General features: G+C 49.3%; 1 protein-coding gene and 1 long non-coding RNA gene across 3 annotated transcripts in view; one reads left to right on the top strand and one right to left on the bottom strand.

Annotated features, from left to right (window-relative positions):
* Positions 1-17,669, top strand: part of Adgrv1 (adhesion G protein-coupled receptor V1) — a 405,831-nt gene that overhangs the window by 359,184 nt on the left and 28,978 nt on the right. The window contains exon 87 of the mRNA XM_033767703.1: positions 16,050-16,171. Coding sequence (XP_033623594.1) covers positions 16,050-16,171 — 122 coding nt within the window. The remainder of the gene's footprint in view (positions 1-16,049; positions 16,172-17,669) is intronic.
* Positions 14,244-16,047, bottom strand: LOC104871324. 2 transcript variants are annotated; one of them, XR_782828.1, is made up of 3 exons: positions 16,023-16,047; positions 14,824-14,903; positions 14,244-14,356 (listed from the first exon to the last, which is right to left on the bottom strand). It is a non-coding gene; the product is annotated as an uncharacterized LOC104871324 (long non-coding RNA). The 2 variants fall into 2 exon arrangements; XR_782827.1 differs by lacking the exon at positions 16,023-16,047 and adding an exon at positions 15,576-15,845.

Below are 17,669 nucleotides of genomic sequence, written 5' to 3'. Positions count from 1 at the left end.
GTTCACACCTGGGACAGACTCTGGGGAGGGGGAGCGGCCTGGTCTGCCCTTGTCCCGAAGAAGACCGTGGCTCCAGTTAGGCTCTGCGATCCCAGCATGCAAACAGCCCTTCTCCTAAGGCGCCTGGGGCAGTTTGTACTTTAATTGCATTTCCGTTCACCTCTAAACTAAATGAGCATTTTTAGAATATTAGAAAGTACTATGAAACATATAATGTCTAGGAATAAAATAAACCAAAACTAGAAAACAAATTCCCTTTTCTTATAAAAATGCAATCTCCCACTTACAAATCTTGCTACGTTTCAGGTAGCTTCGGTCAGACGTTGTCAAGGACTTTGGGTTACTTATCGATCATTTTTAACAACCAAGGAGACAAATTACAAGAAGGAAGGTTCAAGCTGTGTCTCTTTATGGCCAAACTGTTTTCGAGAGTCAGGATGGTTATTTATCTGCCTGCGCCGTTCAGGTTTGGTGACAGGAACAGTCGGCCAACATCCACCTGGATCCCTGCAGACCTCACCCATCACCGTGTGGGCCCAGAACCTTCCACGGTTGCAGGGAAACCTTCTCCACACTGATCTCCCCTTGCAGATCAGGCGTGCTTCACGAGTGCACAGATTATCCAGTTTTAAGCTGAGCATTTTGAGTGACATTTTGCTTCAGAGAAATTCAGAGAAATCCAAAGGCAAGAGGGGAGCAGAGAAAGAGCCCCTATGAATGAAGGACGCTGGCCCTGAAGACGCCACCCCAACCTGTGCCCTGCCCACGGCTGGCACCAGAGACAGCGTGGCCTTGGGGCACCTTCGCTGTCCAAGGCTGAGAGGACAACCCGGGGAGGGGCTCCCTGGAGAGTCCCGGGAAGGAAGCCCTGGGAGGGCGGGCGGTGTCTCCCCAGCGCAGCCAGCACAGCCTGTAATTTTGGGTGTGGTTTTGATCCGGGCTGTGATAAGCTCCCGCCTCTCCTCTCATACTCATTAGACTTTGCTGACTGCTTTCTGACTCATCAACCAGGTCTTAGGCCAGCAATGAGTCAGGCCTGGGAGAAGGAGGTGAATGTGAACAGAAGGAAGTGGGTGATTACCACCAGTCCCTTTGTTCTCAAAGCCACACCTCAGTGTGCAGTGAGAATCTCAGGTGTGGAGTCTCCTAGTACTGGGGTGGCCTCTTCTCTTCCTACCTGGAGTGTTGGAGACAAACACTTCCAATCCCACCCCACTTTTCTCTCAGTTTTTTGAGACAGGGTCTCTCTATGCAGCCAGGCTGGCCTTGAACTCACTATGTAGCCCGGACTGTACTCACGCTCACAGCAGTCTTCCTGCCTCAGCCTCCCGAGTGCTGGGACTACAGGCTGTGTGCTTCCGAATCCGGCACTCGCATTTCTCTTGAGACTCCAGTTCTTCATCCTCCGAGTGAGCCACAATAGTAAAAGAAAGCAGTTCTCCATTGCAGTCAGGCGTGTGGCGCCTTTGTCCTGCCTGCTCCCTAAAGGTCTCCATATAGCTCTCCTTTCTTCGTGACTCGTGTGATTATTAGTGAGCTCTGGCTGCCACGAAGAACAGCACAGGCTGTGTTGTAAACAGCAGGCTTTGATCTCACAGTCCTGGTGCTGGAAATCCAGGACCAAGGTGCCAGCTGCCTCAGGTCCTGGCGAGGCTGCCTTCCTGGAGACAGACAGACAGACAGACAGACGACAGGAGAAGAGAGCACTGCCTCTCTGGCTCTTCCTGTAAGGCCGCTGATTCCAGGAGCAGGGCCCCACCCACATGACCCAGTCCCCTCCCTCGAGGCCCCACTCAGCCCCATCACCTGGGGAGTCAGGGTTTCCCCGTCCAGGGAATCCCAGGGGTGGGGACGCAGTCTGGCCCTTGGCACCTGGACTGTGTATCCTATCGTCCCCATTTAGAGCTTTGTGGCTGCCTTGGGGCTGACAGCCCTTGATTCCTGTCTCCATCCCGAACTGGGGCATGACACTGAAAGAAAAGACTGTTTCCATCCCCGACACCACCCAGTGGAAACCCACAGACCACAGGCAGCAGGAAACTTCCACCGCTGCCCCGGGTCAACTCTCTGGGTCCCAGCCATGCTTAACCAGTGCTGCTGCCCAAGAGAGATGTTATTTCCTGTGAAGTCTGCACGGAGCACAGCCAGGGTCACTCTCTTGCTGAGCCTGGCACATGCAGTGGCAAAAGAGGAAAGAAAGGGGAAGTGAACTCAGTGTCGGTCTTGATGGCCACCGTGAATCGTGGCAGTGGTGTGTTCATCATGGGAGGTGTGGCCCATGGGAGGGAGGGATAGAGGGACAGCAGATGTTCACAGCTCATTTCTAAGAGCGCGGTAGACGTGGTGTGCTGACCCTCGGTGTGGGTGGCATAGCACTGACTCTCATGACCATCCCATGCTGTGCCAGGTTTAGCCCAGCACCCTAAGGAGACTTTCCCAGTTGTTAGCCATTTTAGTACCAACTCAGTGTCCCACAATTCCTTACTAGTTTTCTCCAAATTAATAAAAAGAAGTTTAACTTTTAATTTTCCAAGCATCTTGTAAAGGACTTATTCCCTTTGAAGCTCTTCTTGATTTATCTAGAAAAGATCACCAATGAATCATTGCTTTCTGTTCCTTTGAAAACTACATAAACTATTATTCACGTTATTGCTTTGATCTAAGAGCCATTTTTTCATGGGAGATTGAAGCTTTCCATCAGCTCTCGGCTAATGAAAATACAATGTCTGATTTTTTTTTTAAATGCATCTCTCTAGAATTTATATTTAGAGTATTGCTGAAGAGTATAGATAAAATTTGACTGGAGAGCAGAAAGATCAGATTTTCCAAACTCTTTGATCTTGGTCTGTTCATGACATTGAAAACACTTACTGTATCTGCTCCTGACCTGGTCTAGGCACTGCCTTACTTGGCATCCACCTGCTGACCCTTTAATATACCAAGAAGTGGTCAACTACCACCCAAGGTGATCCCACGGACATAGTATACATTCCATTTTCAGCTCACAACGTTTTCTTGGGTTATTTTTTTTGCCATATTCTTGTATGTATGTGGTGTGGAGTGTGTGTGTGTGTGTGTGTGTGTGTGTGTGTGTGTGTGTGTGGTGTATATGTGTATAGTACTGGGGACTGAACCCAGGGCCTTCACACTGAGCTTTATCCCCAGCCCTTTCTTTTGAGATAAGTTCTCACTAAGTTGTTAAATTGGCCAAACTGGGCTTAAATTTGAAATCCTCCAGGGCCAGGGATGTAGCTCAGTGGTTCCGCTACCTGCTTCACAAGCACAAGGTGCCAAGTTCAATCCCTGGTACAAAAAAAAAAAAAAATTCAAAATCCTCCTGCCTTAGCTTCTCAGAGTGCTGGGATAACAAGCGTATGACACCAACCCAGTTCTTTTTGTTGTTGTTGTTTTGTTTTGTTTTTTGTTTCTTGGTACTGGAGATTGAACTCAGGACCTTGCACTTGCAAGGCAGGTGGCAGCACCACTGAGCTAAATCCCCAAACCTCCAGTTCTCATCCCAGTATTTAAAGCTACTTCCAAATTATGATTCAGTGTCTAGACTATTCTTTAAAGATATACGTAATCAACAAAATAATAGCTTGTGTGGTCACACTTGAAGTTGATCAACTGGTGAAACAGTAAAGAAAAGATCTAGAATTAAAGGGAAATATGGTTGATAGCACTAGAGAACTAGAAAGAAGGGCCAGGTGGTCTGGAAAATTAGCACTTGGAACATGATTGTTTAAATATGTGGTTGGTATGATTCCTGTGGTAGTAGTACCATACTTATTAGTTCACACACTGTGAAACTCTGAAAGTTAGAAAAGAAAATGACATTTTTACAATATGTTGTTTTCTCTCCAGAAACAAAGTATCAAAGATGAAATGTGATCTTTCTGGGCCCAGGAGTGCTTGCTCCACTGCCTGATCCGGACTAAAATGGCTCCTCCCCAAAACAACACCTTGCTTGAAAGCTAGTTAAACAGATCCATTCTTCCAACTCATAGGAAGCCAGAAAGATTTCTGTCCTCCTGCGCTTCATGGCCATGATGCCCTGCTTCATAATTTTTCCTACTTTGAAATCTGTACCCAACATATCCTACTCATGGTTTTGTGGTTACCACTTTCCATGATGGCCTCCTTCCTAGGAAGCCATTTTCCATGATGGCCTCCTTCCTAGGAAGCCATTTTCCATGATGGCCTCCTTCCTCGGAAGCCATTTTCATCCACACATCTCTCCCTGAACACAGCCTCTGCATTCTCCATCCCAGCTGCTCTTCCTACCTGCTGTTTACCCTCTTTTCAATCCTTTTTTCCTCGATCTAAGGAATTCCATTGGAATCTAAGATGGCACCCAAGATTGGAGATTCCAAGGAGATCTATATTAAACTCTTAGATTTCCTCACCAACTTAGCTTCCTTTGAAGCAATTTCACCAGCTACCAGCCCAGTCTATTTCACACCACCCTCTTTTTTCAGCCAGTTAGTGGTGTTCTGTGGTGGGTACTGATTTATTCCAGTAGCCTTAACTGAACTGTCTTTGCTTCTCAGAAACCCTTTGGATTATCTGATTCTTCAGTAACCTTTGAAGCGGAGCCTACTTCCCTTAAGCCTCATGTTTAATCCTCTCTCTCCTCACTCTTTAAGAGATAGAAACAATATGTTATGTCTTGCCCAACTTCCCTTATTTTCACCTGATCAGCTCTTTCTGTTGTCTTTTCCTTCTGAAATAACTCTGCAGTGCATGTGTTTTCTAAGAATGAACTTTGCCTTCTTCATATTATGACAGTAATTTATTTTTAGACAAGATCTTGCTGTATAGTTCAGGCTAGACTTGAACTCACTATATAACCCAGATTGGCCTTGAACTCATGGTGATCCTCTCGCCTCAGCCTCCCCAGTGCTGGGCTCACAGGCAAAAAAGTTATTCATGATTTTCCAACCTGTCACCTTCAACCCAGCGTCTCTGTCCACTTCCGGTGCACATTGTGATGTGCTTTCGGACAGGTCCACCTGAGTGTCCCTGAACTGGAACAGTACCCAGTGGCCACCGCTGCTCTCCTGCCTGGCCTCTGTGGCTCTGAGCTCTGAGGTCCTCGTCCTCCCTTGCTCTCCTTTCTGCCTCACGTCCTTGCTGTCGTGACCTGGACAGCAGTGAGCCCTTCCGCAGCACAGTCAGGACTTCGTCAGAGTTGAGTCTCCCCAGAATCCCTTGTGCCTGCAGCAGTGAAGGTCAGGCATCTGCCTTCCGTGTCTTCTCTGTAATCTTTGGTGTGCAGTGTGACGTTCACGCTTACCTTGGGTGAGGAATATGTACTTAATGCTTTTTCTTTTTTACTTAATGTATTTTAACTCTTTTTATTCCCCTCTCCTCCCTCCTACCTCTCTCAATCTCTTCACTTTTGCAAAAGTTCTATCGCCCTGTTCCCCCTGGTCTATCTTTTATTTTGTTTTTAATTATTTATACTTTGGGCTGCACAGGGAAGGATGTGCTTCTGCATTGCTGGTGGGAGTGTTAACTGCTACAGCCAGTATGGAAATCAGTAAGGAGGTTCCTCAAAACACTAAAGCTAGAAATTCTAGCTGGGTATGTGGAGCACACCTATAATCCCCACACTCAGGAGGCCTCTGAGGCAGGACGATTGCTGTGAGTTCAAGGCCGGCCTGAACTCTGTCTCAGTAACCTAAAATCAAGACCAAAAAATTCTACTTGACCCTGCGATTCCCTTTGTTAGGTACCTGAAAGAAATAATTGAAGGCACCATATACAGTGATACACTCATACCCCTGTTTCTAGCAGCACAGCTCATAATAGCTAAATCTCGGCCTATAATGTGTAAAGGAAATGTGGTATTTACACTCCACGGAGTCCTGCTCTGCTGTAAAAGAAGGAAGGACTTGAGTCCCTTGCAGGAAAATGGACGCACCCCAAGACCATAATGCTAAGCGAGATTCATCAGACGCAGACACGCAGACCGAAATATCACCCTCTGTGCCCCTTAGTTCTCACTGTTTTCTGACTTGGGGAACAGTTGTCCATCCTGGCCCTCTCCTGCACGTGGCGCTTTCCTGCTATGTCACCGAGCCAGTCCTCAGTCTCAAGCCCTCCCTAGCACTCCAGGGACCTCTGCCTCCGCAGTGACCCTACCTCGTCCTGCTGTCTCCACGGACCTGTGTATTTTCCTAAGAGATTAAGCACCACACCTCTTCTCAGAGGCTCTCTGTGGCTCTGCACGGCTGGGTGGTAAAATCTGTGCCCCTCACCTCGGCCCTGCAGGACCCCGTGTGCGGAAACCTTTTCACACCTGCATGGCTTCTCTCCTGCCGAGGGCACGATCCTGGCGCTGTGCACCGGCCTTCCTGCCTGTTGCCTGCGTCTCAGCCCCATGCATGTGCCGGTACTGCTCACCCTCGAGCCGAACTTGCAGGGGATTCCTGCTCCGCAGAGGCCTGGTGAGAGGAAGTACCCGACATTTGGCCCCACTGCGTCTTATTGGGATCTTCCTCAGCGAGTTAGAGACGTTGGATTGCAGGACCCTTTGCACACTGTTTCTCCCCGTAAAGTTTGTGTGCCCAGGTCTCTCCCTGTCATGCGTCTCTCCTACCTTTCCTTACAGGGCCCTTGTTTGTTTGTTTAGGAATTTATTTAAAATATGTGCTCTTGAAAGCACACCCAAAAGCACTCCGTGTCACCCATCTCATCTGTTACAATTTATCCACTGCATTTTTGATGCTACAGAAATTTCTTCCTGATGACCATGAGTCCCTCCAGCCTGCACGGGCCTGCAAAGTGCTGTGATGTTAGCCGTTCTGTCCTCACAAAGTCCACGGGCCCTTCCCTGGGACGTAGTCATATTGTTCAGAAGGGGAAACTGAGGCTCAGGCTGTCCCATGGCGGTCTGGCCCCAGAGCCCTTGTTCATAAACTTGTCCTCCACTCCTGGGCTTTTCATAATGTGTAAACTGCACGCAGCCATCATTTTTCAACTCGGTTTGGTTTTTAGTTAAAATGACTGAGAACTCATATTGAAAGAGATCTTTTCCTTTTCATTGAGTTTGACATAAGCAAATTATAAAGTTTGGTATAAGTAACCTTTAGGAGACTAAATAATGTGATTTATAGTTGTAAAGCATCAACTGCAAACAAAAAAGGCAAACATTTGTTTGTAGGAAGGGCTAAAGATGTTGCATAGTTATTTAAAACTGTTGTCCAATTTCATAAAGATAGCGGAACTCACCGTGCTTGTAAGTTAATAGGTAATGAAAATGAGTAATGTTGACCCTCACACTGATTTAATTATGTAGTCTCCAAGAAGTGCCAGGGTCTCCTGTGTCCTGTCCCTTCTCCCCCAATGCCTGAATATTTGCAAATAATCCCTGGTTATACAAAATGCTAGAGCTGTTTCTCCATCATGGAAAAAAAAATTTTTTTATAAAGATATTTCACAGACTTTGTAATTTTGCAACTGAATTAATCCCACCAGGTTTAAAACAAACAAGTGCTGTAAAGCACAAACAAAGAAACAGAATGCAGCAGTTTGAGTCCACTGTTAAAAATGAAATTAGACAGCTGGGGATTTAGCTCAATGGTTCCGCAGCCTGCCTCACAAGCACAAGGTCCCAAGTTCGATCCCCGGTACCAAAATAAATAAATAAATAAATAAATTGGACAGCGGAAATAGCTCCATGGGGTTGGGGAGGGGACAGAAAGGCCCAGTAACTGAAAATCTGTCCGACTGCTCATTGATTAGTGTGGTAACTACTGGTGTCAAATCATGGCTCCTAGAATTAAATAAAATTTCAGTTTTCTCAGTCTTGCAAAACTTGGAAACATATAGCAAAAATAATGTATAGCTCTATCATCCAATTTTGAATATGGACACCAAAATGCCAGTCTCAGCACAATAATTTGAATTCACAAGAAAGACACGGATAGAGAGCAAAGGGTGCGGGAAGGCTGGAATTTTAAATCTCACAGAAATAAGGGCTCCATAGGCTATTGACAGATAGAGGAAAAATGCTAATGGTCTATCAGGGATGCAAATGCCTTTGATCAAATTACTCTGATCAGTACTACACAAACACTGTCAAAACAGGCTTCTGTTTGTGAGAACAGCTGTCCCCCCAGTGGTTATACACATGGTGTAGGGGGTGGGGATTCTTTTTCTTTTTTTTCTTAACACGGTTGTTCCCCTTTTCTCCATAAGGCAGGGCTTAGTCTCATTTGTAAATCAGAATGAGCAACAAGATATCAGTTCTTGGGGCCCCGGGATTTAGTTCAGTGGTTCTGCCTACTGCCTTGCAAACACAAGGTCCTGAGTTCAATCCCTGGTACCAAAAAAAAAAAAGAAAGATATCAGTTCCTGCCCTGGTGCAGGAAAATCTCTGCCCCACCTGTGGGCGCTTCAGCTCTCAGGCTGCGTTTGGGTGCTTACTGGTGTGTATTCCAGAGAACAGCTCTGTGTAGATCTGGTCTGCGTTTTCTCTGCTTAGAAATATGGTTTTTAACAACAGAGAGATATTAGAGCCAAAGCCTTTGGGACGTATGCTAGCATTTCTTAGGAGAGGCAGCACCCTCATACTCTCGAGCTGTTGGGAGAATGGCTGTGTTTCCTTACCGAAAGAAAGTGTTTTGTGGAGCGGGCTTTTCAGATTAGCGACGCTTCGAAGGAGGTGAAAACCACCAAACGCAAATGTTAGATCTTGCTGCAGTGAATGCTGGGACGGAGGCAGAACCAAGGAAGAAAAACAAAGATGGAGTGGGGCGAAGTGGTGTAGAATGAGACTGTACTGGAAGATTGCTTTGGAAGCCAGCACGCATGAGCCTGAGTAAAAGTCTTTTCGTCCGCTGGAGTTAGTGTATCTTTAGGCTTGTTGACTTTCCTAGACTTTGTATCAGATTTGGAGCTAATTGGAGGCTGTGAAATCTTAATGATGGCCCGTGGAGCCCTAGGGAGCTCTCTATAAAATGTAGCTGTCTGTTCATGGCCAGATACATAGTAACCTAATTTCTAAAAGTTTCCCTGCTGACTAAGGGTGGGTGTGTAGGAATCCACCCTCTGCTTGTCTGTAGCTGACTAGGGGAGCCCTTCAAAGCCTGAGTAACTGGTAATGTGGTTTTACAAACTAGGTTAAGCTAGTTTTTCAATTATTACTTGACTGATTTCATGATTATTTTCGGTCTCTGGTCCTCTGAAAATTTTGTCATCATTTTGTCTTATGAAACATTCATGAAGTGTGTAGAAAATCACTGTCAGCTGTGAGCCAAAGTCACTCCTCTTCCCATAGTTCCAAGGCTTTTTTTTTCCATCCCACAAGAAGAAAAAAAGACCAATTCACCTTTTCTGTAAGAATCAGACTTCACTGACAGCCCCCGGCCTCCCGGAAGACACCATCTGGCAAGTGTGGGGCTGCGTTCAAACAGAATCACTCTAATGACAGTTCTCGCAAGGCCGAGTGGGGATGTCGCCTCTAACTTGCTTACTCTCCTTAGGTTCCAAATTACAGCCTGCAAATTGAAAATTACACATAGCTTTCGCAAGCGAGACCGTAATTCTAGGCTTTCACCATATTGTTTTTCTCAGTCCCAGTAAACCACACAGGCCTGACACCGGACTGTCCCCCACGGCCGTGAGCCAGGGCCCAGCCACTGACAGCCCCACCGTGTGGCTCTGGGAACCCTGGCCCCGTGTCCCGCAGCCCGGGCTCTCCTGTGCTCCCTGTGGCTCCCGCGCTGTCAGAGTTGGGGCTCCATGCCAGGGGCGTGGGCTGCCCCCCTACACACCACATGTGCACCTTCGGCCACCTTCCAGGACGGGGGTCCACAGGCCATGGATGGCAGCATGTCTCGAGCCCCCAAAAATGTATCTCGCCAGGTGTGGTGGCGCACGCCTGTAATCCCAGCATTCAGGAGGCTGAGGCAGGAGGATTGCTGTGCATTCGAGACCAGCCTGGGCTACATAGTGAGTTCCAGGTCAGTCTCAACGACATAGTGAGACCCTGTCTCAAAAAACCAAAGAAAAAAAAATGTATCTCGAGTGGAACGGGACGGGATACAAAAGGGCAAGTGCATGAGCTCAGGGCATCAGTCACGGGGTTCACAAGCTGTTCTGTGCTGGTCTTTGTGTGATTTGTACTCAGAGCTTCAAGGCCATGAGTGACTCTAGAGCAGGTCTGGCCCCTGGGAGCCCTGGGTTTGCTTGCTGTGGAGTCACAGTTTGGCTCCGGTCCTGCCCTTTCTCCTCCCTCTTCTTCTCTGCCACTGAGAGAAAACAAAACAAAAACAGACCGATCCCAAGGAAGTGTCCTCCAGTGCCGGCCTCGCCTGTGAGCCCCCACCCTGACTTCGGGACTTCACCACAGCTCACTGCTCTGATTGGAGGTGGAAGAAATCCCAGGGGTCCTCTCAGGGCTCTGGACCATGCCCGCCCTGCGGAGACTGGAGCAGGTGTCCGGATGTTCGTTGTTCACTGTTCATCCCTGATCCCCGATTTGGAGAAGCAGCGCCGAGTTGCATGCTGAGAGGAGGCTGTGTGGGCTCCCAGGGTAGGGATCAGACCGCAGACAGTGTGCGCAGTGTGGGATGGGCACAGGAGGAGCAGAGAGGCGGCCGCCAAGCCCCTCGGGGAGGGCCCACCACGATGGCTGGGTGTCGTCCAGGACCAAGGGCCCAGACTCCAGGCCAAGTGTGAGGCAGGAAGCAAGGATGGGTCCCAACGGGGAGCCGGGCACAGGGCGGCAGTGTCGCCCTTTCTCGGCCTTTGCAGTCTGCTGGGCAGGGTGAGGCTGAGGCCAGGTGCAGGGACAGGAACGTCGCCCCCTCACCCACAAGGTCACAAGGTCTGACCTCTCCCTTCTGGAAACGCGCAGCCTCAGCGGACCCTGATCGGCCATTCCCGAGCCCAGCCAGGCTGGCAGAGAACTAGGCACAGGAACGATGGAGGGTGCGTGCGTGTGTGCGTGCGTGTGTGCACGTGTGTGCGCGTGCGTGCACGTGCGTGTGTGCACGTGTGCGCGCGCGTGTGGGCGAGGAGAATGAACCGGGAAAGGGGAGCCAGAGAGGGACTGGCGCATCAGAGTGCACAGGGCAGGTGTGAGGGGTGGATCTCCCAAGCATCAGGCACAGCAGGGCGAGTGCCCCAGGGAGAAGTAAACTGAGATCAGGCCCAGAACAGCACCGGGGATGGGAGGTCAGGGTGCAGGAGACGTGAACGGGCGGTGGGGTCTCTGCAACAGTGCACAGACCTGACCCACGGCCCCTCACATGTGCTATCGGGGACCCGGCAGCTCCGTGACACGTGGGCTCCCTGGCCTATGTCCCTGCCTGACAGCTCCAGGCTTCTCTCCAGACCCAGTGGGACTGCATCCTGGAGTGAGAGGCCTCGCTGGGAAAGCCTGGAACCTGTGGGTATTTTCCCACCAAGAAGCAGATCAGACCACAAGGCTGCCTGTTAATTTCAGGACCAAGACCCGAGTTATAGAAACAACCCTTCCTGATACCTTCATTTCCATTTGCCTTTTGTTTTTCTTTTCTACTTTAAAAGTTATGCGTGCCTGTTGTTGGAAGTGGACCTGTAAATATCACAAATCCACCCCACTTCACAGTTGTGTTCCTTATTTTGCGTTGATGAGCTTGTTTTAGTAGCAAATCCCAAATTGCTAAAATCCAGAGGTCAGCAAGACACAGTTAGAGCGGTGCTTTCAGAGATTGTAAACACAGAATAAATTTCAGCTTCCTGTAAATGGAGCGTGATTTCCATAATAAAGCTGTTATTGTCACTGGTGCATAGCTTAAGGCAGCAATTACAAGGAAAACAGATACTATAGCTCTACGCTTTCTGGAAAAATAGCAATTAGATTCATTGAAATCATATTTTCCCCTAAAAATAAAGAGATGGGCTAATTCTCAATGGTGTCCCCCAACTTCACGAGGACTTTCTGGGTAATTGCAGTACTAACAGCTACCTTCTGCTTTTGTTTTTGTTTTTGTTTTTCCTTTCTGCAGGTAATTTCTGCTACTAAAACCATTTCAATCCACTTTGTTCTGAGTCCTCATTAATTTAAGTTAATTTAAGTGTTTTAGTTCGGTGCTTTGATGACTTCATTTTTCTCCCTCCCTCCTGTGGAACTTCATCTTTTTTTTCTTCAGCTTTAATTGAGTTTATTGGTGCATTTTAGGGATACAGTACAGTTACATTCATTACTGGGATCTTGTACCTTTACATGACAGGTCTTGGTTCTCATTTTTTCCCCTTACCTCTGCCCTCCCTTCACCCCCTCCTCCCCTCCCATCTACAACCACTTTATTTCCTTCTTTTCATTATCGCACATTTTTTTCTTTTCCTTTATTACCCTTCCCCTACCCATCCCACCTTCCCTACACCTTTAGCTCCTTTCTTCCCATTTCTAAATGTCAGTTATCTTATTAGGATCTTATGTATCATCTTGACACAGCCTGACTTCATACATAGTCGTCTTTCCTTTTTCTCAGTTGCAGTAAAATATATGTAACATAAAATTTAAATGTACAGTTCAGTATTATCAAACACATTCAGTGTCGCACAACTATTGCCGCCTTCAAAAGTCTCCCACACTTTTTCATCAGTGCAAACAGCAACGTGAGATCTAATAAACACTAACTTGCTGTTCTCCCCTCCTGTCAGGTACTGGTCACCTCCATCTAACTCTCTGCTCTACGCATCTGGTCTAAACCTTCGTGTAAATGAAATCATTTGCCCTTTGGTGCCCGGCCTGTCTCATTTAGCGAAGCATTTTCAGGGCCCGTCCCCACCGAGGCACGGCAGGCTTCACTGTTGCCGAGGACCCAGGTCCTTGGCTGCCTTCCCAGGGCAGCGCCTCGCCGGGGCTGAGCCCAAGCTCGGGGTGTCAGCGAGGGCCCCCTCTGTGCCATAGATGCTGTCTCCTCCTGTGTCCTCCAGTGGGAAGAGCCAGCTGCTCTCCTCTGACGGAGGCCCGGCTCCTTCGTGGGGCACTGGGTGGCGTTGTCGGCCATGGTCCGGGTATCCGCCTGTCTGTGGGTGGCATTGGCCTGTTCGTGTGGGCTGTCACTGTGCGGGGCGCGTCCGTGTGCAGTGCGTGCCTGGGGCCTGCCTTTGGATTCTGAGGTGCCCACCTAGAAGTGGGATTAATGGATGCTGTGGGGTTCTGTGCTTAACGCTGAGCACCCAACGGGCTTCCTGCACCTGCATCGGGAGTGGACAGAGCCGTGACTTCACACCTCCTGTTTTCTGATTGTCTGGTAATAGCCATCCCAATGGACAGGAACTTCTATCTCATTGTGGGCCTTGTCTCTACGGTTTGAAAATAATGGAGTTTTTAAATTTTATTTTCTCCACATTTTTAGTTAGTGCGTGTTGGGCATAAGGAGCAATGGTTTCATTTGGGCAGATCTGTCCAGGCATGTGACGTACTTCTGTCACTTCCTCCCTGTACCTCCGTTTCTCGTGTGGGGGAGAGCCCTGTTGCATGATGTATTTTGGTCACATCCGTCCCCCGTTGCCCACCCTCACCCCAGTCCATCGCCCATCTTCCTGTCCTCTTCTCTACAAACGGTGCAGTGCCTGCTGTGGCTTTGTCCAGAATTCTGCGGAGCCTCGTGTGCTCCCAGGGGAGGCGTTGGTTGTTGCTGACTGGCTGGTGGGAGCCGGCACTGGCGGGAGAGGCAGTCGCTGGCTGTGTGACCCGGAAGGGCTTATATCCTGCTCCTCCCTTCACGCTCCCTGCCTGCCTGCCTGCTGCGGCCCTGCTGTGAAGAGCTTTCCTCCACCCAGCACCCGCCTCAGGGGCAGCCAACCAGGTCTGAAATGTGAGCCAGAATAAACTTCTCCTAAAGTTGTAGGTGTCAGATATCTTGTCCCAGCAATGAGGGAAGCAAGTAAGATAGTCTCCCTTCTGTGCCCTAGTCATCTTTTTGAGATGCCATACATGTATCAGGGAGAACATGGAATATTGGTCTTTCTGAGTCTGGCTTATTTTGCTCAGCGTGATAATCTCTAGATCCATCCATTTTTCAGCAAATGGAAAAAAAAATCATTTTTTTCTGACACAGTACTCCAGTATGTGCAAGTGCAAACACCACGTTTTGGCTATCTATTCCTCTTTTGAGGGCACCTAGCCTGGTTCCATATCTTGGCTATTGTGACTGGTGCTACAATAAACATGGATATGTAGATATCTCCATAGTATACTATCTTTAATTCCTTCAAGGATTGGTATAGGTGGGTCAAATAGTAGTTCTTTTGTCACTGTAAAGAAGTAACCATGTGAGTGGCAGGTGCAGCTCCATAAGGAAGTGGGAATATAAGTTCAGTTCAAATGCCCTGGGCTCAGTTTTCAGTACTGGGGGGAAAAACAGAGAGACAGGGAGAATTAGATTTCTCACTGACAGCAAAAGTATATTACAAAATATAGAAAGGCGGAAACTGGAATTAAGCTGGTAGCGTTGAGCTGAATTTGGAAATGTTGGTGCCAGAGCATAACACACATGGCCAACTGAGTCCGGCTGCAAGTGGAGTCCTTATTCCCACTTGAAACCTCCTGAGCCTGGCCTTTACTGTCCATATTCCTGTGAGCATCGTGGCCTTCTGAGCTCTGACCAGTATTCCCCATCAAGCACCTCTCAGTGTTCTAGGGCTTTTCTAGCTGCTTATCTCTAAATTTTTCAAATTCCTCCCCATACTAGTTCCAAGGACTTCTGAACCAGTCAGTTATACTCATTGCAGTGATTCTGCTTCTTTACTACCGGTTTTTCTGTATTAATCACTCTCCTGTCACTTGAGACATAATACCCAACACCCACAACTTACAGAAGTTTAGTTTGGCTTGTAGTTTCTGGGGACTCCATCCATGCTCAGCCAGCGCCAAGGCAGAAATGTGGCAGAGGGCGCTGCGGAGGAAAGCTGCTGGCCTCATGGCAATCAGGAAGCAGAACAGGGAAGGACCCAGGGACCGTGTAAAGTACCACAGTCACGTCTCCATGACCCACCCACACTCAGGAGCATGTTTCACTAACCTACTAGGCCTTGCTTAATCCAGTGAAGCTGACACATCGGGATTAATAGTTACAAGAGTGGAGAAAGTCAAGAACACAGATAACCATCGGCAGTTAAAGGAGACTGTGTCAGCTGTGCAGGGCGGGGTGGTTGTAACTGTGGGTGGAGCTAACGTTTCAATGTGAATTTCTTGATTTTATGATATTGTGTATAGAGGAAAATATCTTTGTAGAAAATATGCATCAAAGCACACAGAGGGTGATATTCTATAAATTATCATTCAGATAGTAAATTCCTGTTTGTAAAGTTATTGTAAAACCCAGGGCTGGGGATAAAGCTCGGGGGCACTGTGCCTGCCTGGAAAGCACAAGGTCCTGAGTTTTGATTCCCCATGGGGGGGGGGCTAAAATTATTTTAAAACTCAACTGTCAAAGGAGATTCACAAACAGAAATGACAGTAAAGTCCCTCGGCCCTGAAGAAATCTGTTGTGAAAGTCACTGAAGCAAATGGGTGACAATCTACATGTCAGATAAGCCCGTGAATGACCCCGTGCCCTTGCTTTCACCTTCATAATCAACTTCGCGGTCGTCTCAGTCTAAACCACTTTTTAAAAGGTGATATCTGTCTACTGCCACTGAAAGGGTTCTTCATGTAGTTTCCATTTTTAAATGGGTGATTAGAATATGACAACTTGGAAAGTATATGGCTATCTGCGTTTCGTCTTTGAAGAGGATTTCACCCTAGGAAAGTTGTTCTGGTACTTCCTGCAGAGGCCAGTAGGTGGCAGGCGAGGAGAGGAACAGTTTTCCTTCCCTGCCTGGGCCAACGGCAGACCCCTCTGAAAGGTAGAGAGCCTGGGCTCCTGGGCTCCTAGCCTTCCCTCCCCTCCTTGAGGATGGGGTTTCCGAGGCCAGTCTCTCCCAGTGAATGTTCAACCGTGGAAAACCTATCACAAGAAGGCAGCAAAAACAGGTGCATGTAGACGCACGACTGTGCGTGCTGTGGAGCTCACTGCTTTCTCTCCTTTTGTGACTTGTAGAAATCCCGCTGATCTTGTATCTCTTCGCCCTGATCTCGGTGACGTGGCTCTGGGGCGGCCTGCATGTGGCCTACAGACACCTCTGGATGCTGGTTCTCTTCGTCATCTTCAACAGCCTGCAGGTAAACCTCGCGGGCCCTCGCTGCCCACGCGTCCCTGCCGGTCCTCCGCTCGAGGCCTGCGTGTGCAGGTGGGTGGCGCACACGGCGACCGCACTTGGGCTGCGGACTGACCCTGCGGGCCAGCGCAGGCAGTGTTCACGCCGCATCCTGACCCATGGGCACTGCCCCGGCGACCAGGGAAGCGGCACGCTGCGGTGCTCCCGCAGCCCCAGTCCGCACTTCCTGTGCAGCCCCAGGCCCAGCCCAGGCTCATCTTGTGAGCCCGTTTGGAGACCTTAACTAAGAGTCCCATAACTGTGGCAAAGACGAAAGCTGGTGTGCGTGTGTGCGCGTGTGCGGCGCGCGCTCCTGTAAAGTGGGAAAACGGCGCACTTGAAAGGAGCACGTGGAGCAAATGAGCACATGTCCTACTTTCCCGAGGGCATAGGTCTGCCCTGGACGGAAGTCAGGTCGCCTCTGTGCGCCCGCGAGGGCACAGGGGAGCAGCTGCCCTGTCCTGCTCCCTCAGCACCAGCGTCCTCATGGAAGTGCAGTTCACACTAAGCGACCTGGGCCCAGCAAAGTGGGTGCCAGCGCAGGCGGGCAACAACTCGGGCCACATGGGGCCTGCTGCAGCCCGGGGTCTGGGTCCAGGTCACACACCTGCGGATGGGTTTTGCTCGGCAGGCGCACAGCGGTACACGACAGCATTTCGATTTTTCAATATTTGCAGGAAGCTCCTGACATTGAGAAATGTCACGCTGAAAACCCGAATTTCTTTTTTTTGTTTGTTTTTTTGTTTTGTTTTGTTTTGTTTTTTGAGACAGGGTCTCACTATGTCGTTGAGACTGACCTGGAACTCACTATGTAGCTCAGGCTGGTCTCTAACTCACAGTGATCCTCCTGCCTCAGCCTCCCGAGTGCTGGGATTACAGGCGTGCTCCACCACGCCTGGTTGAAAACCCGAATTTCTGGCTGTTCTTCGCAGCAGCGTTTTCAAGCCCTGAGCCAGAGCGCTGGGCCGGGCCACACGTGCAGGTGTCCAAGCCGGGAAGTGCGTCTCGGGGAGTACGCAGCAAGGACCTGGAGAAGCGGGGAGGCTGCAGTCAGGAAGGAGCGGCCGGGAAAGGGCGGGCTGGCCGGCGACCAGCGTTAGCCCATGGGAAGCCGCGGAGTCGTGGTTTCGTTTGTTTTATCCTGGTCTTTAAAATTTTGTCAGGTTTTCAGTATTTTGTTTTGAAGGGGGCCGTGCTCTCCCTTATCCTTTGGAAGGAGAACTGGAGTTGGAGGGGTTCTGACTGGAAGAGCGGCTGAGAGGGGCTGGGGGTGTAGCTCGCTCTGAAGACCCTGCCTCAACCCCCAGCTCCCCACGGGGAGTTCGGTGCACTTCCTGCTGGGTGCAGCCCGGGAGCAGCCGTCCTCCGGCCTTGTTAGGATGCGGAGCCGCAGGCCGCACCCGGCTTCGGTGCAGAGCTTGCTCAGGACTCTGGGAATCTGCGTTTCTAACCAGTTTCTGGGT

The sequence above is a fragment of the Fukomys damarensis genome, unplaced genomic scaffold (genome assembly GCF_012274545.1).
Source record: "Fukomys damarensis isolate Sample0158 unplaced genomic scaffold, DMR_v1.0_HiC HiC_scaffold_3, whole genome shotgun sequence".
Taxonomy (NCBI): domain Eukaryota; kingdom Metazoa; phylum Chordata; class Mammalia; order Rodentia; family Bathyergidae; genus Fukomys; species Fukomys damarensis.
The sequence above is the reverse complement of the archived record's forward strand: the minus strand, read 5'-3'. Positions and strand labels throughout refer to the sequence as shown.